At 37.7% G+C, this 26,115-nt stretch overlaps 2 protein-coding genes across 6 annotated transcripts in view; both read left to right on the top strand.

The window, feature by feature from the left end:
* Positions 1-166: 166 nt before the first annotated feature.
* Positions 167-7,640, top strand: LOC141378659 (uncharacterized). Of its 4 annotated transcripts, none has more exons than XR_012393685.1 (3): positions 167-252; positions 352-7,379; positions 7,479-7,640. XR_012393685.1 is itself a non-coding variant. In XM_073929116.1 (2 exons), the coding sequence occupies exon 2, from the start codon at positions 1,096-1,098 to the stop codon at positions 7,054-7,056; it is 5,961 nt and encodes a 1,986-aa protein (XP_073785217.1). In that variant the 5' UTR covers positions 167-252; positions 352-1,095; the 3' UTR covers positions 7,057-7,384. The 4 variants fall into 4 exon arrangements, 1 of the variants encoding a protein (XP_073785217.1); XR_012393687.1 differs by lacking the exon at positions 7,479-7,640 and having other exon boundaries at positions 352-734; positions 1,067-1,139; XM_073929116.1 differs by lacking the exon at positions 7,479-7,640 and having other exon boundaries at positions 352-7,384.
* An 8,287-nt stretch (positions 7,641-15,927) lies between these two features.
* Positions 15,928-26,115, top strand: part of dip2cb (disco-interacting protein 2 homolog Cb) — an 84,709-nt gene continuing 74,521 nt past the window's right edge. For both annotated transcript variants that reach the window (XM_693409.11, XM_005171400.6), the window contains exon 1: positions 15,928-16,299. In XM_693409.11, coding sequence (XP_698501.7) covers positions 16,221-16,299 — 79 coding nt within the window. In that variant the 5' untranslated portion in view covers positions 15,928-16,220. The remainder of the gene's footprint in view (positions 16,300-26,115) is intronic.

Below are 26,115 nucleotides of genomic sequence, written 5' to 3'. Positions count from 1 at the left end.
TTCAAACTTCAGATTTTTTTGTTCTGAATTCATAGACTGCAGACATCCAGTTAATTGCATTGTAACTGCCCATGATTTAATGTACTCGCTTTGCTTGCCCTAATTGGAGTCACCACAGGAGGGCGCTCTAGACTAATAGGATTTAAGTGAGACAAAGCAGAGTAAGAGCAATTCACGTTTGTTCACGAGCTAACAGGTACAGCTCGGAAGAATGCCTTGAGCTTTTAGTGTCCCTTCGGCAAGCAGAGCGAGGTATGTTTTGTTTATTGTTTGTTGTTTATTTGGAAAATGTTAGATGTTTTGTAAATGTTTGTTGTTTATTTTTCTATGTTGTTTGTTTGTTTTCTCTAGTTTTACGGTGCTTTGGTGCTTTTGGTGCCTTTGGTCTTTTGATGCTTCTGTGTATACAACAAAGAACTGAGACGATGATTTATGTGATGAACTTTATTGCATCCAAGTAAACCTTTTTAAATGCACCCGTCAAAAACTCTCTGCCTATTCTTTGAAAGCTGAAGGGCTGCTACAGTAAAACTCGCTGCTACACATGGCGTTTGCATCGCGTTGGTGATTCATCACATGAGTGTCATGTTACAAGCCTTCATCTCGTCTGTGGCACTGCATGGCATCTACAAGAGACTGAATCTACACTAGGACGGCGACTTTACACAGTTAACTGGGAAAACTCTTCATGAAAGACTGAAAGGTGACTGCAAACAAACGTTGTGGACTCAGAGGTACAAGAAAAGGAAAAATATTTATCTATTCATTACTTTTGGGATAATTGCAATTTTTAAAGAAAAAAAAAGGATTTATATTTGTATGCTTTGTTGAATTTGTATGCAGTAATTGAAGTTTGAGAATGAGGAGTGACTAATGATTTAAGTGCTCATGTTTCAAGGTGTTTGTGTAATGTTGGGCTTATATTCATGATGCATGTATTAGACAAATGTTTGCAATTTTAAAGTGCTTAAAGTCTTAAGAGTTTATACTGTTGTTGCACATGTGATTTTGACTTATTACCTTTGCTATAATATTTTAGGTGTTTAAATTTGTCTGATGTAAGCAGGTTGCTGATTTAAGTTGTAGACAGACAAAATGGACGACACAGCGGAGCAAATGGCGGCACAAGCAAGTCAAAGGTCAGTTCTTGATAAAGAGCTGAATAGTACAACAGAAATGCAACAGGTTAGATCAAGATCAAGCTCTCGAAAAAGAAATCCCACAGAAAAGGGTTTAGAAATGCAAAAACAAGAGACAAAAAAGCACGAGAAAGCCTTTAATAAAGCTTATACTTCCTGGAAGCAGACAGCTAAAGAAATTAGATGTAAATTAAAAGCCTTATGCACATGTGAAGAGCTTGAGCAAATTTTGAAAGACATTCAAACTAGTCAGGATGTTGTCACTCAACATTATGCCCCACTTCTGCGTAATCAAACTGCTACTCCAGAGATTGTAAGAAGAGTAGATGTTTGTTCCATATTGAGTACAGAAATTTGTGATTTGGTGAGCAAACGAATAGAAACTGTTGATGTCATTCAAAAAAGGGAAGTAGTTAAAGAGAGAGTTAGGCAGATATTGAACAAAGAGGAGTATGAGTCTATATTTGGTTGTACCAATACAGAGACCATTATCTCAGTATCGTCACAGACTGTAGAAAGTTTGTCAGCTGTCTCAGAAACTTCCTCTGAAGCTTCAAGTAAACGAGCTGATGCAGAGGCAGAACTTGCGGCTAAAGTAGAGCAGAAAAGGGCCATTCAAGAAATTTCCAATCAGCAAGCTCGACTAGTTAAACTGGAGAATGACTGGAAGCTGGAAGAAGCAAGAATGTTAGCGGATATTAAACAGAAAGAAATTGAAATTCGCTCCAAGTTAGAAGAAGAAAAAGCAAAATTGCAATTGTTACAAGCGGAAGAAGATGTCAACATAGCTGCAGCTCGAGTAAAAGCTTATAACAATGCAGAAAGTTGTCTTGAAGAGAGCAGTTTGGAAGACGACGAGACCGGAAATGTCATTTATCCTGAACGAAGAAAAGCTTCTAACAAACCTCAACGTAATCCTGTGATAAATCCATTACTTTCACAAACATTTCAAGAAGAAAGGAAAACTAAAGAGACTGAGAATTTAGCTCAAGCATTAGTGAACTCCTTAAGTATAAGTCGTTTACCTGTTCCAGAACCAACCACTTTTAATGGCGATCCTCTGAAGTTTATTGAATGGAAAATGTCCTTCACAGCACTCATTGATTGTAAATCCATCCCAGCAAGTGAGAAAATGTTCTATTTAAAAACCTATCTTGCAGGAGAAGCTCGTAAGGCCGTAGAAGGGTTCTTTTATAAGAACTCGGATGATACATATCAGGGTGCTTGGAGAGTCTTGGAGGAGAGGTATGGAAACCCATTCATTATTCAGCGTGCTTTTCGAGAGAGACTCATGAGATGGCCCAAGGTGGGAGTAAACGATCCATTTTCCTTGAGAGAGTTCAGTGATTTCTTGCAAGGTTGTGTTGAAGCTATTCCACAAGTCAAAGGTTTGTCCATCTTGAATGATTGTGAGGAAAATTACAAGTTGCTTAAGAAGTTACCAGAATGGATTGTCTGTAAATGGAACAGAATTGTTGTTGAAGAGTTGGATATGACAGGAGACTATCCAAGTTTTAAGCAATTTGCTGAATTCTTGAAGGAATCAAAGATAGCTTGCAACCCTTTCACTTCTCCACTGCTAGTCAGTTCAAAGGTTCCAGATGACAAGTATCTGAAAAGAGCAAAAGCTTTCAATATTAAGGCTCAAGTAAAAGATTCAAGACCAGAATTCAAGGTAACATCACCATGTTCTGTGTGTAAGAGTGAAATGCATAGTATCGTCAAATGTCCTATCTTTGCAGAGAAGCCCATGGATGATAAAAGATCTTTCATTCGTGAAAATCACATGTGTTTCGGATGCTTGAGAAGAGGGCATATTTTTAGGGACTGTAGGAGACGGCATATTTGTGGAACATGTGGACTGCGTCATCCAACTTGTCTGCACGAAGATAAACGCAAACATTCAGAGGTATCCCAAGCAGATATTACATCAGAAGCATATACAAGTCAAGAGGGGCAAAGGGCAATGTCTTATGCAGTAACACAACATGTCTCTGCTACTTCTAGTATTGTTCCAGTGTTTATCTCCACAGTAGAAGAGCCACAAAATGAGATCCTTACCTATGCCTTACTCGATACACAAAGTGACACAAGCTTTATTTTGAAGGATTTTATTGATGAGCTGCAAGTGAGCAGTCAAGCGGTGAAGCTGAAACTCAGTACTATGACAACTACAGACACGATTACTTCAAGTAACAAGGTTAGTGGTCTGCGAATCCGAGGACTTCAAGGTGGGAAATGTATCCAAATACCTCAAGTGTATACGTGTGATTTCATTCCTGTGGATAAAGCTCACATTCCAACGAAGAAAACTGCATTATGCTGGTCTCATCTTAAGCACATAGCCAATGAAATGCCACCACTTCAGAGTTGTGATATAGGACTATTGATTGGATATGACTGCCCTTCAGCGTTGGCTCCCCTAGAGGTCATAATTGGTAAGGAAAATGAGCCTTTTGCACAGAAAACTGCTCTGGGCTGGAGCATTATCGGTCTTTGTAATCCCCACTTGGACAGACAAGGAAGTCAAAGTTTTGTTCATCGAGTGTCTGTGAAAGAAATGAGAGTTCCAACAGCTAATGATGTCTTGAAAGTTTTGGAGTGTGACTTTAATGAGAAAAGTTATGAAGACAAATATGTGTCACAGGAAGATGTCCGCTTTATTCGTTATCTCAGTGATAACATCAAGCATAAAGAAGATGGACATTTTCAGTTACCTCTTCCTTTCAAGAGCAGCAATCCACCTTCACTCCCTAACAACAAGAGGCTGGCTTTATTACGTCTGCAGCATTTAGGTAAGAAGTTAAGGTCAAATCAACAGTACCATGAGAATTACAAGATTTTTATGGAAGAAATGCTCAACAAGGGAGATGCAGAGATTGCTCCAGTAATACCTGATAAAGAAACAGCTTGGTATATACCACATCATGGAGTTTACCACCCTCACAAGCCAGACAAGTTAAGAGTAGTATTTGATTGCTCATCAAAATTCTGTGGCATATCTCTTAACGATACTCTTCTTACTGGTCCAGATTTGATTAATTCTCTGGTGGGAGTACTTTGTAGATTCAGGAAGGAAGCCGTTGCTGTGACATGTGACATCGAAAAAATGTTTCATCAATTTCATGTCCCCCCTGAAGAGAGAGATTATTTAAGATTCCTATGGTGGAAGAATGGGGATTTGAAAGAAGAGCCCATTGAATATAGAATGACTGTGCATCTTTTTGGTGCAGCTTCATCTCCTGGGTGTGCGAACTTTGGCCTGAAGTATCTCGCAGAGAAGTATAAATCTGAGTATTCTGAAGCTTCTTCATTTGTGAATAATAACTTTTATGTGGATGATGGCTTAATTTCAGTTCCATCTATACAGGAAGCTAAAGATTTGATTGCAGAAGCTAAAACCCTGTGCAAGCTTGGAGGGTTACGTCTCCATAAGTTTAACTCAAGTGAGAAAGAAATCTTGCGCTGTGTGGATTCGTCAGAGTGGGCGGTTTCTTCTAAGCCACTAAATTTGACTCCTGAATCGTCTGGGCATGTTCTTGGCATACAGTGGTCTACAAAGGATGACACATTCAGTTTCAACACTCAACTTAAAGATCAGCCTGCAACACGTCGAGGTATTTTGTCAATTGTATCTTCCTTATATGATCCCATTGGATTTGTTGCTCCTTTCCTTTTGAAGGGAAAGTGCATTTTGCAGGAGCTCTGTCAGAGAAATATGGAATGGGACGATTCTCTCCCTGATGACTTAATTCCACGGTGGGAGGAGTGGAAAAATACTCTCCAGGACTTGAAAGATTTTACTGTTCCAAGATGTTACTATCCTTCGTCCTTTAGTAAGATTGTGTTGACAGAGTTGCATCATTTCTCAGATGCAAGCAACCTTGGTTATGGTGCATGTTCCTACTTAAGAGTCAAGAGTGACAAAAATGAAGTGCATTGTTGCCTAGTAATGGCCAAGGCTCGAGTGGCACCTATAAAAATCAAGAGTATTCCAAGACTGGAATTGGCTGCTGCGGTGGTTTCTGCTAGACTGAGTGTTTTGCTAAAAGCTGAACTGCAAATGATGATCGATCAAGAGTTCTTTTGGTCCGATTCCCAAGTTGTTCTTGCATATCTCAACAATGAAGCAAGAAGGTTTCACGTGTTTGTCGCTAATCGTGTTCAATTGATCAAGGAAATTACAAATACAAGCCAGTGGTATCATGTCAACACATCTCAAAATCCTGCTGACCATGCCTCTAGAGGTTTACTCATTTCAGAGTTGAGATCTACTAACTGGATGACTGGACCTACATTTTTATGGGACCAAGAAGTGTGTCCAGCTCCAAACACTTCAACTAAATTACTAGTAGGAGATCCTGAAGTCAAACTTGTACAGGTACGGCTGACTAAAAGTAGTGATACTGCTAACTTCCTTGATCGATTTGGCCACTTCTCTTCCCTGAGAACTCTAATCAATGTTGTTGCTCGAATAAAAAGGCTAGCATTAAGGAAGAAATGTCTTAAGGATATTGTCACCGTTGAAGAACGCAAGTGTGCATTACAGGCTGTGATTAAGCTTATTCAAGAACGAGCCTTCTCCCAAGAAATCCAAACAATCCAAGGAGGTAAGACTCTTCAGAAGTCCAGTTCACTTTTCCACCTGGATCCCATCTTGAAAAATGGTCTTCGTGTTGGAGGAAGGTTGAAAGGATCATCTCTTAGCGAAGAGGTTAAACATCCATTAATTTTGCCCAAAGAGAGCCACATTACCAACCTTATTCTAAAACACTATCACAGCAAAATTTGCCATCAAGGAAGGTCCCAAACGCTTATGGAACTCAGGACACATGGATTTTGGATTATTGGTGGCAGTAAGTCGGTTGCTAAGTTAATCTACAATTGCGTTCAATGTCGGAAACTCAGGCGACCAGTGGAGGAACAACAAATGGCAGAACTTCCAAAAGAACGTACTGAAGCCTCTTCCCCGTTCTGCTACACGGGTATGGATTGTTTTGGTCCATTTATTATAAAAAAGGGACGAAAGGAGTACAAAAGGTACGGCCTTCTTTTCACTTGCCTTTCATCACGAGCAGTCCACATTGAAATGCTTGAAGACCTATCAACAGACATGTTCATTAATGCTTTGAGATGTTTCATAAGTCTGCGAGGAGCTGTTCGTCAACTTTATTGCGACTGTGGTACAAACTTTGTAGGAGCTAGAAATGAATTCAAACAGGCTCTTAAGGAATGCGATGTCAAAACACTGGAGAGATATCTTGCGGAAAATCAGTGTGAGTTTATCTTTAATGCTGCCTCAGCTAGTCACTCAGGAGGTGTCTGGGAACGCCAAATTAGGACTGTGCGTAATGTGCTGAATTCTACTCTTTCTTTGTGCCCTGGTAGACTGGATGACTCTTCTCTAAGAACATTGTTTTATGAAGCGATGGCTATTGTTAATAGTCGACCATTAACTGTGGATGGAATAAACGACCCAAAATCACTAGAACCTTTAACTCCTAATCATCTTGTTTTAATGAAATCCGAGACTGCTCTTCCTCCCCCAGGGAAGTTTCTAAAGGAAGACGTGTATGCTACAAAAAGGTGGCGCAGGGTTCAGTACTTGATTGAACAGTTTTGGAGTCGTTGGAAAAGGGAATATCTCCTGAATATATCCACAAGACAGAAGTGGCACGTACCTCGACGTAATCTTAAAGTAAATGACATTGTAATCATTAAAGATGACATGCTTCCTAGAAACAAATGGCAGTTAGGTAGGGTTGTTGAGGTTTTTCCAGGTAACGATGGCCTTGTTAGACGCGTTAAAGTTCAACCAGGAGAACAAAAACAGAAAATGGGGTTGGGGCACCATTCTTCACATTCAGTTATTGAGCGACCAATCCAAAAATTGGTTGTTATAGTTGAGAGTGATTAGTTGCAACTTTCTTGCATCAGACAAATAATGTTAATTTTGTATGTGGATTTATTTTGTGAGTTAAATTTGAAGTTAAAATCATGTATGATATTTGTTTTGTTTGTTTGATTCATACCATGATTTGGTGGGAGTGTAACTGCCCATGATTTAATGTACTCGCTTTGCTTGCCCTAATTGGAGTCACCACAGGAGGGCGCTCTAGACTAATAGGATTTAAGTGAGACAAAGCAGAGTAAGAGCAATTCACGTTTGTTCACGAGCTAACAGGTACAGCTCGGAAGAATGCCTTGAGCTTTTAGTGTCCCTTCGGCAAGCAGAGCGAGGTATGTTTTGTTTATTGTTTGTTGTTTATTTGGAAAATGTTAGATGTTTTGTAAATGTTTGTTGTTTATTTTTCTATGTTGTTTGTTTGTTTTCTCTAGTTTTACGGTGCTTTGGTGCTTTTGGTGCCTTTGGTCTTTTGATGCTTCTGTGTATACAACAAAGAACTGAGACGATGATTTATGTGATGAACTTTATTGCATCCAAGTAAACCTTTTTAAATGCACCCGTCAAAAACTCTCTGCCTATTCTTTGAAAGCTGAAGGGCTGAAAGTAGGTCAGGGGTCATCAACAGGGGAGTGTTGCTGACTCCCCTATTAATGCTTGATCCCCCCTAAAGGACATGAAAACAACATGTATGGGGGGTCCTCTAATTAGTAAGAAATAGTTAGCTCTGATTTGCATCTTAAAAACTAATATTGCTAACATACTAGATAATATAAATATACATTTGACCACCCCTATAGACAATGAGCTAATTCTGACCTGTACTGTAACCACTGCACAACATGTCCAATGGGTGGCGCAAAATTTCTGTTAATAAAAATTTGCCTTAAAATAATTGTCGCCTTAAATTTCAGACGGTCAGTATTCAAGTTAAGAAATTCACATTCAAAACAATTTATAACACCATGTAACTTTCAGTTTTTTTAAATTACAAATGTAAATAAGTCAGGGGGGGCATGGTGGCTCTGTGGTTAGCACTGTCGCCTCACAACAGGTCGCTTAGAGTCACGGCTGGGTTATTTCTGTGTGGAGTTTGGATGTTCTCCCTGTGTTGGCGTGGGTTTCCTTCAGGTGCTCGGGTGACAACGACATGTGCTATAGGTGAATTGAATAAACTAATTTGGCCGTAGTGTATGTGTGGGTGTGAATGCAAGAGTGTATGGGTGTTTGTCAATACTGGGTTGCAGCTGGAAAGGCATCCACTGAACAAATGCTGGATAAGTTGCCGGTTCATTCCGCTGTGGCAACCCCAGATTAATAAAGGAACTAAGCCGAAAAGAAAATGAATGAATGAATAATATTGGTTGTAGGGTATGTGTTTAAATTAGTGTGTATAGGTGTTTCCCAGTGATGGGTTGCAGCTGGAAGGACATCCGCTGTGTAAAACATATGCTGAATGAGTTGATGATTCCTGATTAATAGGCCAAATGAAAATGAATAAAAGTAAATAAATCAGATTGTTTTGTCATTTTATAAGCTCCACACAAAAGTGGTAGGAGAGTAGTCTGAATTGGGTTCCAGCCCGTAGCGCTGGTTCACACATCAAACTCAATCCGCCAGCCGCGAGTGTTTCCAAGTCAACTGGGATCGCATCGATTGATTAGCTATTTTGCAAATCAACGTCTCGTGCGAAACACCACAGAGTGACCCACGTGTCTGTGCACTCGCTCATCATTCAGATGATGCCCTGCTAGAGCAGCGATTGGCTCACGTCTCAGACCTTCCCCGAGGTGAATGAATAGTGATGAACACTCAGTTTGTAACCTCTACAGTGAACTTCCTACCACTGCGTGCTCAAGGGCAATAGCGGGCGCATTATGTACCCTCCATAAAGGGAAATACTACTCGATTGTGGTTAGAGAAAAAAAAATCACCTGACAAAGTTGTTGAAATACTAAAAACACGTTGACGTTTAGTATGAAGTATTTGCGGTGTTTTCGTATTAAATTGCATAATTCTGTCTAAAACAGTAAACTCTTCACAATACAACTTTAGAGGTGGAGATATGTAAATGAGTTCCCCGTGATTGGTCGAACCACTACGCGTAAGCGTTTACGTGTTATATAGTTAATACTTAAATATGTTGTGTGCAATTTTTAGTTGTACTTAAAGGGATAGTTCACCCAATGAAAATTCTGCCGTTCTTCAAGTTGACTGTATATATTTTTTCTTCTGCTGAACTCAATAGAAGATACTTGGAAGAATCAGAAGAAGCTTTATTGCCAGGTATGTTCACACATCCGAGAAATTTGTTTTCGAGACAGAGCTTCTAATTAGAGAATTAGAGACAAAAAAAAAAAACAATAATGAATATATTTTAAAAATAGAAGTAAGTGGTAAATGCAAATATACAAATTGACAAGTGTATGTGCAGGTGTATATATATACTGCGCTATATGTGCAGGGTAATATACCTAAAAATGAGTGTAAACTGTAAAGCAGCAGAAAAGGTCTGTATATTCATTCAAACTGGAATCCTTGTTCTCCTATTTTTAATAACTACGGTTTATTAATTGATAAACATCCAATTAAGTGTGGGGAGTGTCGACAATGGTATGACAAAAGTATTCCCCTATTGGGTAATTTAATGGGTGAAAAGGGCCTCTATATACCTTCGACAAACTTTCTGTTAACTTTAATCTGCAAAGCTCCTCCTTTTTCTTTTACTTAAAGCTGAGGGCAGCCATGAAAGCCTGTGGGGTCCCGTGGATGAGTTCTCTTATTGAGCACCCCTAGTTGAAACTACTGGGAATATGTGGAGCTAGTGTTTCTTCCCATACTGATAAACTTCCGGTGAACGATTAGTGACTTTTTTCCATTTTATACGGTTCCTTTTACAGCATCGATTTTGTAATGTAATTAAAATACAATCAGTTAAATAGACTTTGACTATCATTTAGTTGCTCAAGTGTAAAACAAGACGAAAAGCCGTTTACAGCAGGCTAGCGCAGAAGCTCCATTGAATATAGTGGGGTAAAATAATTGTTCAAAATAAATGTTCATATTTTAAAGACATGGCAGGGGAAAATGTAATTTAATGCAGTGCTTCTTGTACAATCTGAGATGCACTATATATCGGATATCTCTCAGCCAATGTAGATCACTGATTTTTAAAGAAAACAGACCTTAAATGCACAAATTTTTTAATTACATACAGTTCACCGGAAGCGATTAACCCAGGTTACTGACAAATTAAAAGTCCTTCCGCATATACCGCATTACATGACTCTTGAGGAACACAGCGTTTGGTTTCTAAACTATAAACATACTTTTTTATACATAAAATGTACCTCCTTCTGTCATTAGAATCTTCTTTAAGCGAGCAGGTATTTCAGAACTTTCTCGCAGCTTTGATTGGGACGAAGTTTGGGCAATGGTAATGCTTTTATCCAGGAATCCAAATCATCAACAGATTCATTTAAACATCATCCACAGGACTTGCATTACTCCTCATAAACTTTATAGCATGAAGCTTAAACCTGATCCTAGATGCACACTCTGTCATACAGGAGAAACTGGTACGTTCTTTCACATGATTTGGGACTGTCAGGGCTTGGTTATTTTTGGAATATGGTTAAGCAAAATTTGTCTTCAATACTAAACATTTCAGTCCCTCTCGCCCCCTCTATTTTCATTTTAAACTATTTTTCTGATAAATGGCTTAACAAAATTCAGAAGTGAGTGTTTTTAGCTAGCTTCACTGCAGCCAAGAAAATAGTTGCAACAAGAGTGAAGCCCCCACAATCTTAAAATCAACATCATTGGATTCAAACTTTTCTTGATATTGTGTATATAAAAATGTCAACTGCTCCCATCCATGGTGGACGAGAGGACAACATCAGACTTTGGGCCCAAACTCTGAAAAACCTAAAGGCTTACTAATTTGAATCAAGGAGACATCAACAAGCAAAAACTTATGGTTCCAGGCTCCCTAATTATTATAATTTTTTATTAATTAATTACATTTTCCCCCTCTTTATTATTTTGATATGTTTTTTTTTTTCTTTATAGTAATTTAAGGTTTCCTCTTTGGGCTTCTAGTAACTGAATATCTTAATCTATTTGTCTATTACTTTTCTTTTATTTATTTATTTTTTTTAGTGGCTTAATTTTACCCTTTCTTAACCTTAAATACAGAGTTGGTTTATTGCGTTTTTGGTTTGAAAATGTGTTTTATATGTGTGTATTTGTATACAGTATGTGCATATATATTTATTTACTTATTTATTATTTTTTAATTGTTTTAGTATGTCTTTGTCATTAAGTCTTCAATTTTTGCTTTTTATTGTCACTATTGTTGTTGTTGGCATTATTATTAATATTATTATTTAACAACCTGTATATTGCTTATTACATGTAAAACTATGCATACTGCTATATCCCACCGAGACCCAAAAAAATTTTTTTTTTCTCTCTTTTTCTGTGATTTCTTACATCCTTTGGGTTAAAAAAAATCTACAATTTAGAGTTTTTACAATTTGTTTTTATTTTTAATTTTGCAGCATGTCCACTGTAGTGGACCACAGTCGCCACTCAGACAACAAAACTGTAGGATATGGCTGTAAAAGGATATTAGTCCAATATTAATGTAACTAAAACAAAACAAAAGCCTTTTTTTTTTTGCTTTTGTATTGAAATTCCTGAAACAGTTTAGTCTGAAAAAGAGCCGAACAAGTTTAAATTTAACATAAAAGTGATTTAAAACTGATTGTCATTCTCTAATTGTCTCTAATTCTCGAATTATCTTATAGTCAGACTCTAAATCAGAGTCTCCCTTAATTATCTTATAAAGAATCCTCACTGCTTCAGTTCTGCCCCCTACAAAATGCAGTCATTAATTACATTAAGATGGTACTGGTGTCCACTATAAAGGACATTTAATAAAGAATGGTATTTTGAAACACAAACAAGCTAACAGCTTTGAAAGCTAAATGTTTTGTTCCTGACACTTTAATTATCAAATATATATGTAATAATAATAATAAGAGTAAAAAACATTTAAAAAGCTTAATTTTACATGCCTCTCTCCTTGTCATAAATTGTGCTTTTTTGTATGTCGGGGCCATTTTGGATGCAGTGTAAAAAGTGGTTCCTAGCATGTCAGCCAATCAAATGAAATGACTAGAAAGGTCAGGATGTCCTCTGAATAGTACAACAGGACTTGACAGAGTAGTTCAAAAAATTCAAAGAAAATTCATGAAAACGCAATGTTCACTACAGAGGACACAAGTCAATGTGCGGGGTCTCAGGAGGATATGTTGATCGTCTACTATGGCATGTTTTTTCTTTGTTTACATAATTCAAAATAAACGTTTTATGTGCAGCTGTCATGGGCAAATTGGCATGTGTGTTGTTTAATAGGTGTATATGTGTATAAAAAGTATATAGCAAGTAGTAATGTTTTTTTCATAATTATTATCATCAAGTGTTCATGAGATGGATGCCTGAGGGAAGAAACCGTTTCTGTGTAGGGCTGATCTTGTGCACAGTGCTCTGTAGCGTCGACCAGAAGGTAAAAGTTCAAAGAGGCAGTGTGCTGGGTGTGAGGGATCCAGAGAGATTTTGGCAGCCCTTCTACTCGCTCTGAATAAGTACAGTTCTTGGAGAGTAGGGAGGGTTGTACCAATGAATCGCTCAGTGGTCAGAACTATTTGAAGTAGTCTTCAAAAGTCCAATTTGGTAGCTGAGCTAAACCAGACAGCTATTGACGTGCAGTGAACTGATTCAATGATGGAATTGTAGAATTGTTTCAACTGCACCTTTGGAAGGTTGAACTTCCTCAGCTGACGAAGGAAGTACAACCTTTGTCGGGTTTTTTTTTGACAATGGAGTCAATGTAAGTGTCCCACAATGCTGTCCATGATGCTCAGTGGGGGAAAGCAGGGTGGTTTCTCCTGAAGTCCACTATCATCTTCTCTGTTTTGAGCATGTTCAAAGACAGGAAGAAAGTTATAATCAAATAGATCTTGCCACTCATTAACTGACATAGTTATTTATTAAAAAATAAATACTATGGGAGTAAATAGGTGGCGAGATCTGTTTGAAAGTCTGCTTCAAAATTCTTTTTCCAAGTTTTACAGAATTAATACTTTGATTTCTCTTTTCATCACTACATAATTGAGAAAATACACTGCGTATAGTGTCTCATATTAACTGGTCGGCTCTGTTGTGCTTTCAATATTCCTCTTAAAAACTGTAGCATCTGTACCAAAATAAATGAAGAGTGATCAAACAAGCTCTCAGAGGTTTAATTTTAGCTCTCCTCTGAACTCTGCACATATGTGCGCTCTGTTTTATGGTGTCTTTAAGGTGGTTTTTACTGTCTGGTTCTCGGCTGTTGGTTTTTATGTTGTGTGTTTTCTTACAAGGGCATTAGGTAGGCCAAGTGCATGACTTGCTAACCACAAGTAATAAATCAACTCCTGCCTGGATATTTTTTTATGGGCTAAAGCGACTATTTATTAGACTGTCTTAATCTGCTGTATGCCTTAAAGGAAAGAAATCAGCTGTGTTTTAAATAGATGTTTATTTTTAGAATAACATTACAAAGCAAAAGAACACGTACAGTATGCAAATTCACTTCAAAACCAGTATAAAATGTTTACTTAAAAGTGTCTTGTTTAGTGTTTCTCTTCGCCAAATGAAGTGACTCGTTTTTAATGTGTAATAATTGCTATCCATGGATCTGGAAAAGGTGGAAAAAAGTTTTCAAGGTTTTCAGGTAATGACTATTTATTCAGTTCAATTAATCTTTATTTGTATAGCACTCTTAATGTAGGTTGTGTCAAAGCAGCGTCACATAAGATTACAGTGAATTAAAACAGTATCCGTTCAGTTTTCAGAGTTTAAGTTCAGTTCAGTTCAGTTTAGTTCAGGTCAGTGTGGTTTAATGTTCACTGCTGAAAGTCTAAACAATGAAGAGCAATCCATCGATGCGCAGCTCCACAAGTCCCGAACTATGCAAGCCAGTGGCAACAGCGGCGAGGAAAAAACTCACCAATTGGCGAAAGTGAAGGAAAAAAACCTCGAGAGAAACTATAGGCTCAGTTAGGCACGACCATTTCTCCTATAGGGCATTTCTCATATTGTGCAGAGCTGCAGTCTAGGTGCCGGAGGCTGGAGAATGTTGGACCTCAGCAAAGACTCGTTTGTCCCTGGAGTTTCACAGAAATCAGATGAACGCTCTCTACTCCTCCATGACCAACACAGCAGCTGCTATACGCCCTGGTCCGGGATTGTGGAAACCTTGGGATCATCTCTTCACAGATCTTGAATCGCTTCAGTGGCACTGCATCTCTGAGGGCCTCGGGACGAGTATCCCCAAGTGGAAATAGAGAATAAAGAGAATAATTAGCATAGCTGCTGTTCAAAGTGTATTTAAACAAGATGTGTGGAGCACATTCATGCATCATACCGCTGTGTGATGCATTGAGTGTACGCTTTCCTAAAAAGATAGGTCTTTAATCTATTTTGAACTGTGAGAGTGTGTCTGAGCCTCGGACATTATCAGGTAGGCTATTCCAGAGATTAGGAGCCATAAATGAGAAGTCTCAACCTCCTTTACTTGACTTCTAGGTCCTACCAAAATCCCTGAGTTTTGATATCTTAAAGAGCGGGTTGAATTGTAGCAAGACAGAAGGTTGGTTAGATAAACGGGAGCTAGATTATTTAGAGCTTTATAGGTAAAAAGTAATATTTTAAAATTAATACAAAACTTAACAGGCAGCCAGTAAGGAGGATACAATTGGGGTGATAAAATAATATTTTCTAGACCTGGTAAGAACTCTGGCAGCTGCATTTTGTACTAGCTAAAGTTTGTTAATAGAGCATACATGAAAAAAACAGTTAATTAAAAGTTACTTGCTTTGTTTGCTAACTAAGCTAGCACACACAAGGCAAGACACAACAGCCAAACATAGAACAATGAACTAAAAACCCAATTAAAATGCACAAACATACCAAACATTTGTCATTGCATTGGGTCAAGTATAGACAAGCCCAACTATTGGGTCAAAAAGTAATTAAATTAAATTTAAACAAATTAACTCTTTGGGTTTGGGTTTGTCCATATTTAACCCAAATTTGTGTTACAATAAGCCAGATTTTATCAGAGTGTATGGACTCAAAAAAGGTGGGAAACAACCCTCAATCTGGATGAATATGTATGACCATCTTTGCAATAAAATGAGTTTATAGATCAACGCATAAATAATTGAGACACTTCGTCTTCATCAATATTTTTCAAGTTGATAGGCCTTTAAAGATGGATTTTGGTTATGAACCGTCCTTGATTTGACTTCTGCTGTCATAACTGCGTGCACCAGCAGGAGGCATCATCATCTCAATGTTCTTCATTTATGTAATAAAATACTTCAAAAAACTTGACAAGGAATATTTTAGCATATTAGTCTTAATAATAATAATACATTTACAAATATTAACACAATAACCAAATAATTCGTTTTGTTTAGATAAAAAAGAAAATATACACACCGAGGATATATATATATATATATATATATATATATATATATATATATATATATATATATATATATATATATATATATATATATATAGGCCTATACACACACACACACATTTTTAATTTCTAATGCATTTTATTCACTTTCACCGCATAGTCTCCTTAAATTAGAATATTCTTATATTATTTACGTATAATTATTTAGAGGGTCTGCTATCACCCGGTTGATGTATGACGGCGCTGTAGCTTTGTATATTTTCACACAGCTGCCGTTTTCCGTTAGAGCGGGCGGGCGCGCGCGCGCACTGTAGCTCTATCTGCGTTTGAACGAGCACCGAGGTCACGTGAGCGCGACGGCAGCAGCAGCAGCAGCGGGCACGGTGACGGTGGCACCGCAGTGGATACACGGGCAGCTTCGCTCCTGTGCACCACTACAATCCAAGATCTGAAGGAGAAACCGTAAACCGACTAAACCCCGACCGGTGATGACGCGTCTGCAGTAACGCGACTGCTCGCTGCCTGTCCCCGCTCACACTCATGAGGTCTATTTTTGCACCGTGAAACACACGTTTGACACCGTGTGCTCGGGAGAAACGGAGACGCGCCGAGGCTCGGATGTGTTGGAGTCGCAATGGCAGACCGTGATTCGTTACCGCTGCCGTTGGAGGTGCGCGCGCGGCTGGCGGAGCTCGAGCTGGAGCTGTCGGAGGGTGAGTAGCTGCCCGTTTGCCCGGAGAAAGTGCACGACAGACGGAGAGATGAACGGGTCAGCGCGCTCGATTCATGTATCAGATTTAAGTGTGCGCGTGTGTTGACGTTTGTAGAACCGGACAGAGCGGTGACCTTGGATGAGGACAGGAATGTGTGTTATGAGACATTGTTACACATTTTTAAATACGTGGCTTTTGGGGTGAACGAAGGGTGATGTGTCTTTGGGAATTTAAAGTCTCTCTCTCCCTCTCTCTCTCTCTTTCGCTCTCGCTCTCTCTCGCCCTCTCTCTCTCATATTATGTTTCCATTCTCCATTCCAGTGAACTGTTCATAACACGGCCACCGCCTTTGTGAATATATAGGGCACGTAAATCAGTGTAAGTGAAGCGGGTATTTGATGTAAAGCGTTGGCATATTTCTCTGGCTCTCGTGTTTGTTGTGTATTTTCCAAGTAATACGTTTAGTCGTAAAGTTTTGCTCCTCTCAAGCTAACTAATGTTATATGACAGACCCATGTGGCATGATGGTTGTTTTCTAGTCACAGTTGACATGAATATTAAATAAACAAGCAAGCAGCTTAATATGAATTGATTCTGGTCATAAAGTAGGGGCCGCTGCATGTGTTTTTACGACCACATTGGCCAGTCTCGACCAGGGTTTCCAAACTTTTTAATTTCCCAGGAATCTCATATACGAGAACTTCTGAAGCCCTTCCAAAACTGTAAAGGTTTTAAGCTGAACATTGGAGCTGTATATCTTCATGAACAGTTTAGCTGTAAACATGGTTTTTAGGAAGGGGTCCAGATCTTCGCATGCATTTGAGGGTCCTTGAAAATGAAAAGGTTTGAAAACCACATTTGATGGCTATCGTAAAAAAAGGGATTTCCAGAGTGTGAGACTTATTAACCATAGTTTTAAAAAGATGGCTTTTAAAATTCTTTGTTTTATTTTTCGCCTAACTAAAGCACATATTGCTACAGTTTACCCCACAAGTACAAAAACCTGCGCTATACTTGAATTGGGTAAGCTAAAACTGTCCGTAGTGTATGTATGTAAATGAGTATGTATGGATGTTTCCCAGTCATGGGTTGCAGCTGGAAGGGCATCCGCTGCGTAAAATATATGCTGGATAAGTTGGCGGTTCATTACGCTGTGGCGACCCCTTATGAATAAAGGGACTAAGCCGGAAAGAAAATGAATGAATGAATACAGCACGAAATATAGAAATAATATGCCCAGAGTATTTTATTGTAACAATTTAGCTGTTAAGTTCAATATAAACAATGAAAAATAACTTAATTGGTATTGGTATTTATTTCTGTAGGACTAATAGATACAGTTATATAGTAAATATAAACATATTAAAGCATAACATTTCAAAGCAAAGCAGCACAAAATATCATAAAAATTATATAAAACTGGGGCAGCACTGTGGCGCAGTGGGTAGCACAGTCGCCTCACAGCAAGAAGTTTGCTGGTTCGAACCCCGGGTGGGTCAGTTGGCATTTCTGTGTGGAGTTTGCATGTTCTCACTATGTATATGGATGTTTCCCAGTAAAGGGTTGCAGCTGAAAGGGTATCCGTTTCGTAAAACATATGCTGGATAAGTTGGCGGTTCATTCCGCTGTGGCGATCGGAGATGAATAAAGGGACTAAGCCGAAAATGAATGAATAAATGAATATATTAAACTGCTTTGAAAAGCTCTCTAAAATATCCATGATAACAGGGCCCATGTATGCTGCATTAATATGAGGAAACTTTCTATATTAATATTTTACAGCTCTTTTACCTTTTAACCTTTTTTTTATTCAAAATGTTTAATTTTGCATAACATTGAATTGAGGTTTTGTGTTCGTAAATCACTGGTTGCGGTCTAAAATGCACAAAATGACCAGTGAACAGTATATAGTATGTTTTTTTTTTAACCAATATTCTGCTATAATATAAAATAATTTTAATTTAATAACAATTTTAATTTATCTGTTTCTACTAATGCATTTTATTTAAAATCGTGTGAGAGAGTTTGTGGACCCCAGTTAAAAATATTGCCACAGTGAAAAAAAATTGGCTCCACTTGGCCATCATCAAGAAGATATGCATTTTGTAATTCCTGCACCAAATATGACAAATGAAATGAGATTAAAATTATTATAATTTTTTTACAAATATGCTACAAATATTCCACATAGGGGTGGCGCGGTCGGTAGCCTCACAGCAAGAAGGTCGCTGGTTCGAGCCTTGGCTGTATCAGTTGGTATATCTGTGTGGAGTTTGCATGTTCTCCCAATGTTCGCGTGGGTTTCCTCCACGTGCTCACGGTTTCCCCCTCAAAGACAAAGAGTTTCCAAAGACATGCACTAGGTGAATTTGGTAAGCTAAATTGTACACAGTGTATGTGTGTGAATGGGAGTGTATAGGTGTTTCCCAGAGATGGGTTACAGCTGAAAGGGCGCCTGCTTTGTAAAACATGCTGGATAAGTTGGCGGTTTATTTTACTGTGCCGACTCCAGATGTAATGAATGAATGAATATTCCACATAGTCAATAAGGAGCCGTTTACACAGATTTTATGTGACGTTTTGGGGACTGAAAATGCTTAATTTTGAGAACTGGTTTCAAAGTGCAACAGTTTGAAAACATTGCCATTATCATTTCCATGCAAACACCCAAAACAGGAATCTTTGAAAATGTTGTTGTCATGCACGTACTAAGTGTAAGGTCTGTGGACATGTGCAGTATGTGTCAGTTTTAAATAAACACAACAATAACAGAGTACATGGTGATGGTGCTGCTCAAGAGTTTTGTTTCAGCAAAGTGTTTATTTATTAGGCTGAATAGTAGGCATGCATGGGCCGGTATAAGATTCTGACAGTATGATAACCTTGGATATAAATATCGGTATTTCATGGTGTTTTGATTGCTGCTCTAACATATATTCTTTTTAAATGTCTGGGTAAAAACCAAAACATTTTCCCCTTTGTACACAATATATTTTATTTTGGGAAATGTTTAAAGTATTTTGGAACCATAAACATGTCAGGCTAAATATTTAAATGAATTATTGACTTCTGCTGCCTTCGCTATTTTCAAAAACACTGATTTAAAACAGCATATTTGGATATCTTTTCTGCTGGAGATACTGTTGTCCTAAAAAAACAAAAAAATGGAAATCAAAAAATCTTACTCGTACCTTAGGAACGGTATAGCAGAAAATTTTGATGATTTTAAAACCTTGAGTTTTCCAAGTCGCAGTATACCTTGCACACTGTTATCGTCCCATGGCTACTGAATAATTCGCTTTCCTTAACTGTTACATTCCATGCAGATTCGGGACAGTCAAAAATTTTCCTCTGTGGAGCTGATAATGAAGCTCTCTGAAACCTAAAACAAATGCGTCAGTCATTGGTCTTGGTAATGCAAGTGTGATGTAAACTATAGCCATGTTTTCATCCAAAGATGCAAATTGAATGTATGTACAAAACTGGAATATATCAAATAAAACGTCCTAATAAACAGGTGCCAAATTCATTCATTTTCTTGTCTGCTTAGTCCCTTTATTAATCCGGGGTCGCTACAGCGGAATGAACCGGCAACTTATCCAGCAAGTTTTTATGCAGCGGATGCCCTTCCAGCAGCAACCCATCTCTGGGAAACATCCACACACACATTTGCCCACACACTCATACACTACGGACAATTTAGCCTACCCAGTTCACCTGTACCGCATGTCTTTGGACTGTGGGGGAAACCGGAACACCCGGAGGAAACCTATGCGAAGGCAGGGAAAACATGCAAACTCAACACAGAAACGCCAACAGAGCCGAGGTTTGACCCAGCGACCTTCTTGCTGTGAGGCGACAGCACTTCCTACTGCGCCACTGTTTATCCGACTAACAGTTTTTTATGCACATTTTCAAAATTTGTTAACATCCTGGCATTTCCATCGAGGTTTTTTATGTGATATTTCAATATGCGCATAAAAATAGGTGGATGGAAACGCAGCTTCACACGTCTAACCCGATTTCTAACCATGGTTGTATCCAAAAACACTTCTCTATACCATTAAACAGTGCACTGTTTGAGGGAACAGCCCTTTCTAGGGGTGTTCTGAAGACCCCTCAACTAATCCCAATTCAACAGCTAGAAAATACCCAAAATGCACTGTGAGAATTTATGTGCCGAATGAATATATTTTGTTGTCTAACCACAAGATAGCATCCACGGCATAATCCTATTGGTGTAAGTTTTTAAATAAATTAGTATTTAATTATATCTGTATTCATGATAAAAATCGAAATACGCTGTTTGATTACTAATAGACAGTTCGCTTAGTGTTAAATAATATTACAGGTTCTGACCTAGAAGTTCGAAATCTAATCAGTGTAATCAGAGAGATTTATCAACCATAATCAAAGCACAAACAAAGCGGCATGCTTTTGTTGTTCTGAGCGCTCTCATTCACTTGTTTTCATCCACTCCTTCAGGTGGACTATGTTGGTGGACTATTGTAGGGAATAATAAATGAGGGTATAGGGGGCCATTTCGCATAGAGTGTGTGTCTAGAACTTTGAGTTCAGTATGGTTTGTAATTGTGCCGCATCGTTTAAGGCTATACAACTGGAATACATTTTTTAATAATTGATTTTTAGGGTTATTTTGTATTTTTATTGGATAGGATAGAGAAGAGTTCAGACTGGAATGGGTGGGGAGCAGATAAAGGGGAATAATTGGTAAAGGACTTTGAGTCAGGAATTGAACTCTGATCTGTACGGTCTTGTCGGCGCATTTAAACACTAGGCTATTGGGAAAATAGTGGAAAAGCAGCTTTATACAAACTTCCCTATAGGTAGAATTTACTATCAAGACAGCACCAACTACTGGCCTAAATATGTATTACAGCATCAGTTTCTTTAGATATGTATAAATGCAAATCGTTTTGAAAACATTGTATACTGTATATGTGAAATTCTTCTGTTTTGACGTCATTAGCTATGTTTCCATCAAAAAATGCAAATGACTTTATGCTCAAAACTGGTTTATTGCATGAAGGATGTGTGAATAAAGCAGTGTCTCCATCCAACAAGTCAAAGCAAACAAAGTAATCACCTTCTGATTCACTGGCGCCAGATATCAACAGTAAAAACGGAATTTGCTGTGGTAGGAGAAGCTGCGTGAATCTTTTCTATATTTAATAAATAACGTGCCCCTTAGAAGGCAATCCTGACACGCAGTGATCTCTCATAACAAAACCACATGACTTTTTTTAATGCGCATACTGGAATTTGTTCGGTAAAAGTGTTTCCATTGCAGTTTATACACATCTTTTCTTATTGAATAAAAAGTTTATCCCACTCCGTTATGCGCATGTTTTTTTATACGCATGTTTAAAATTGATGCGCATCTTGCTGTTTCCATAAACTGTTGTCTATGTGCATATCCAAAATGCAGATAAAAATAGATGGATGGAAATGTAGCTAGTGACTGTTTACATGGACATCAGTAATCAAATGATTTGTCTTATTCTAATTAAGACAATAATATGATTAAGGTGTTTACATGAGTTGCTTTTTTCCCTTCATGTCCTGTTTTACATTTTATAGCACATGACTCGATTAACGTCTTTATGTCACCATGATTCGACGCTAGTTTACTCCGGCTTTTCACGCAACAACAGTTTGTGTTAGTCATGGCAACATATGTGATTTTGAGCATTTAGTTTTTAATTTTGCAACAAGTTTAACTGCAGTTATTTTCTCACACTATGCATGCAAACAGACAACACCGGATTCAAATCCTCAAGCAACAGGCCACCTCTGGTATTTCATTCACTAACTTTTCATTCATGCCCCTGTGACAAAATCAAGACACTTCATAATGTTTATTTCTTCCAGAATTCTTAGCATAGTTATAATTTCCTGGCTCGCTACATCGAAAATGTAACTACATGTCGCAACGACACATATCGCAAACTCTGTGATCGGTCAGCTTGGGAGCTACACGAACCAGTTAAAGCAAGTGTTCACAAGTGTCGAGTCCCGTAAAGTAGCTCCAGATGGAAATGGTTGTTTTGTTTACCTTATGATTAATGTTGTTGCACGTCCGTCAGTTCCCGCCTCTGAATGAGTTTAAGGTCTCAATTAAGGTAGCATTCAGAAAAAACAAAACACCCAAGAAACACGACACAGATGAACATAAAAAGCTACTGCCAGCTAGCGTTTCGGAGGTGTTATTACAAAGCAACACAAAAAGCATGCAGAAGTATAAATGCACGACTACGTGGAAGGCAGGCGCCGTGGGTCACGCCGATCACTCAACGTGGAAGTATAAATCGGCCTTAACACAGTACATCTGTACTGCACTTCAATAATACATCCAAAATAGGAATACGCCACATCTTATTTCAATTTCTGTTAAGATCGATTACTTTAGTCGGATTATGGTAATCAAAAATCACTGTTTACATGGTAGACTCTTAAAGTATTGTCCTATTAAATCAGAGTATTGTTGTCCATGTAAATGTACACATTGTTATTGCTTTAACATGGGTTCAATGCAAAGCTGATTGTAAGAAATAAGGAATAGCACCTCTATAATAACAATATCACTATAATCACTTCACTTTACCACGTTCATGAAGACATTGCTGCCACATGGCCAGTCAGTGCTGAAGGGTGTCTGTGTTTTGTGGTTTATGTTTCATGTAGATTGCATCATTTCTGCTAACAGAGAGACCCAGAGAAGGATGATTCCCCTTATTAGGCCACATCTGCCGCCGTCCCTGTGCGCATGAGACAGTGCTTGGTTATTTTGTGTACTTCAATCAGATATTAAATAATCCATCACGATGTTTATTCCAACACAAACAGTTCAGGAGTTCAGAACGTTCCCATTGACTCCTGACCCAGGCTAGGAGATTTCCCAGAGCGCATTAACATTTTTGGTGCTTTTTGTTGTGTACTTCAGAGCATATATTCAGCATTTGTCTGTATAAATTAGCATGTATGACATCTAATATACCAGAAGCTTATGAATGCACAATATCCTATTTGTGCGTATGGATTGGGGCATCTGTTGTCACTGTTCTGTTGCTTTGGCTTCTGGCCTAGTTTCCACACATGCTGTCATCCGATTGGCTTTCTTGCCACAGGCAGTCGCCTCATTGGCTCGCGGTCTCTTCTGCTGTGTTTGGATTGGCTCTGCGGACAAAGGCTTATGGGGCAGAAGAGTCATTCAGGAGGATTAGGGTTTTCATCTGATGAGAGTAACATATACTTACACTAATGCATTCGTGCAGAATATTATCATGTATTTATGTGCTCTGATTTTGATGACTGACAAGTGTCTGTCATGGTTTTATTAAACCAATAGTATGACATGTTGCTTATTTCTGTGTCTCAGTGGTTTGTTTTGGATCCAGCAAATAGCCGTTTTTGTATTCCAGCAACTTTCCATTGGTGAGCAGCTTTATGGGAATGACTGCAAACATGACGGCTGTGTGTAAATAAGGGTGTGTTAGAATGACCTGTTTTACCTGTGTGTCCAGGTGTCATTATAGGGTATACATGAGGATACTGGCTCACAGTCATCAGTGTTTACATATGGGAATCTGCAGGATATTGTGGGTTAACAGTGAGACTTTTAATGTTCCAATTGCGGAAACTTTTGTTAATGTGTGGAAAAAGGTATTTGAACAAATTATAATGATTATTCATATTATGAGGCAGCATTTCAAACCACACTAAACTGAGCTAAACTAAACTGAACTTAAACACTAAACACTGACCTGATCCAGTTACTATGACCATTTATGTGAAGCTGCTTTGACACAATCTTCATTGTAAAAGCGCTATACAAATAAAGCTGAATTGAAATTGAATTGATTTGAATATGAGGATATTCATATTGGACAAAATCTGACATTGCGATATTAAGTTTGTCTGCGATTTATATATTGTGATATGACTATACACCAGGGAAATTCATTTAATTTTTTTCTGGGAATAATTTTTCTAAAGGAGCTATTGACATAGAATTGAACCAAATTTTGGTAAAAAAACAAACAAACAAAACAAACATAAAAATAAAACAAAACAAAAATATCTGAAAAATTAGTTGTTTAATAACAATGAAATGACTCAAGGAGAAAGTACTGAACTACTGAGATGTATTTAATACTTTATATTAATGGTGATGGCAGCTTAAAGACGCCTCTCATATGGAGAATTAAGTCACATCTATTGAATCAAAAGATTGTAAAAATGTTGATGGTTCTGTTGGTCTCATCTATTAAATCTGATCTTTAATTTCTTTTATTTCAAGTCAGGTGATTGGCTGGGCCATTCTACAGCTTGATTTTCTCTGAAAGCATTTGAGAGTGTCCTTGGCTGTGTTTTGGATGATTGTCTTGCTAATATGTCCACTCTGGTTTCATCTTATCATCCTGATAATGTAAATGTTGGACTGAAGCAGCTAATAGTAATTTACACAGATGAAGAGCAGAGGTTTTGCTGAGTAACTACAGAGAGATTTCAGCTGTTGTCTGGGCGTTCACTGCCTTTCTACACCTCCCTTTCTTCATGTGTTCAAGACTTTTTCCATGCGTCATTTCATTTTATTACACATAACTTAATTTGTAAACTAATTAGATTTGTTTTCATTGCATATATGGATTTCTTTGTCATTGGCACCTTTAGAAATTTCTTTTCTGAGAAAAATGGTGACGTCTTCAATACCTATTTTCCCTGCTGTAATTTTTCAAGATGAATAACTCTATTTTGAATGAATTCATCATTTTACATCTATCAGATTTATTTTGTAGAGGAGTATCTGTATAAATTACAACACAATTGAATAGATACAAATGGATTTTATGGTTTTCTTTGTAATCTAACAGTATTGAGGTACAAAAATTCAATAATAATATATAAAACAACACTGTATAGTGTATAGCCTTTGTTTTATGAATAAGTAAATACAATTTGTACCTTTGTATCATCATGGATTAAGTCTGCTTAAATCTTACACACTCACAGGTCTTAAAAACACATCCAAATGAAAATCTCACTAGGGTTAATGCACCTTAACCCTGGTGAATAAAATCAAGACCACCTATAGATAGGGATGCAACGATTATAGATTTTGATTGTATATACGACACGATTATAGTCTGAGGAATAATAACGGTTTCACGCTTATCACGATTATACATTCATTTATTTAAAAACACTACTTGTTTAGAAAATCACATGAAAACTCCTTATATTTTATAGTGTAATTTATTGCTGATCAGTAACCAAATAATATAGCACAAAACAATAATAAAAACAAACAATAGTCTATTTCTCTTTGGACTTAATAATAAGTGAAAAAAGTTTTTGGCATTTAAACAAGTAATAATTTTACATTTTGAAAATAGGTAAAATAAATAAATAAATAAATAAATAAAACTATAAAAAAAATAAAAGTATTATTTGTCTAATGTAAATCTAAGTAACATTAGCTAAGTATTTCCCTTTTTAAAGAGAACAAATGTAGTCAAAGTCTGCTGAGCCTCTGTCTGAAAGGCACTTTTGATAAACTAGATTACAAAATTGTTTTTTCCATATCGTGTTTTTTAGAAGTGGAAATGTGTATATTCCGACAAAGTATGAAGCTAATTAATCCAATTCTTGTCACATGACTCACGGTGCTCTCGTGCCATTTTTTTAACTACAGTAGCTGCGCCTGGAAAGTGTAAGCGCATTACGTCACTGTCAATATACTCATGCAAGCCAGGTGCCTCCATTGGAAATAACGAACTTGAGAGCACAAAAGAC

Source organism: Danio rerio, chromosome 2 (genome assembly GCF_049306965.1).
Source record: "Danio rerio strain Tuebingen ecotype United States chromosome 2, GRCz12tu, whole genome shotgun sequence".
Lineage (NCBI taxonomy): Eukaryota > Metazoa > Chordata > Actinopteri > Cypriniformes > Danionidae > Danio > Danio rerio.
The sequence above is the reverse complement of the archived record's forward strand: the minus strand, read 5'-3'. Positions and strand labels throughout refer to the sequence as shown.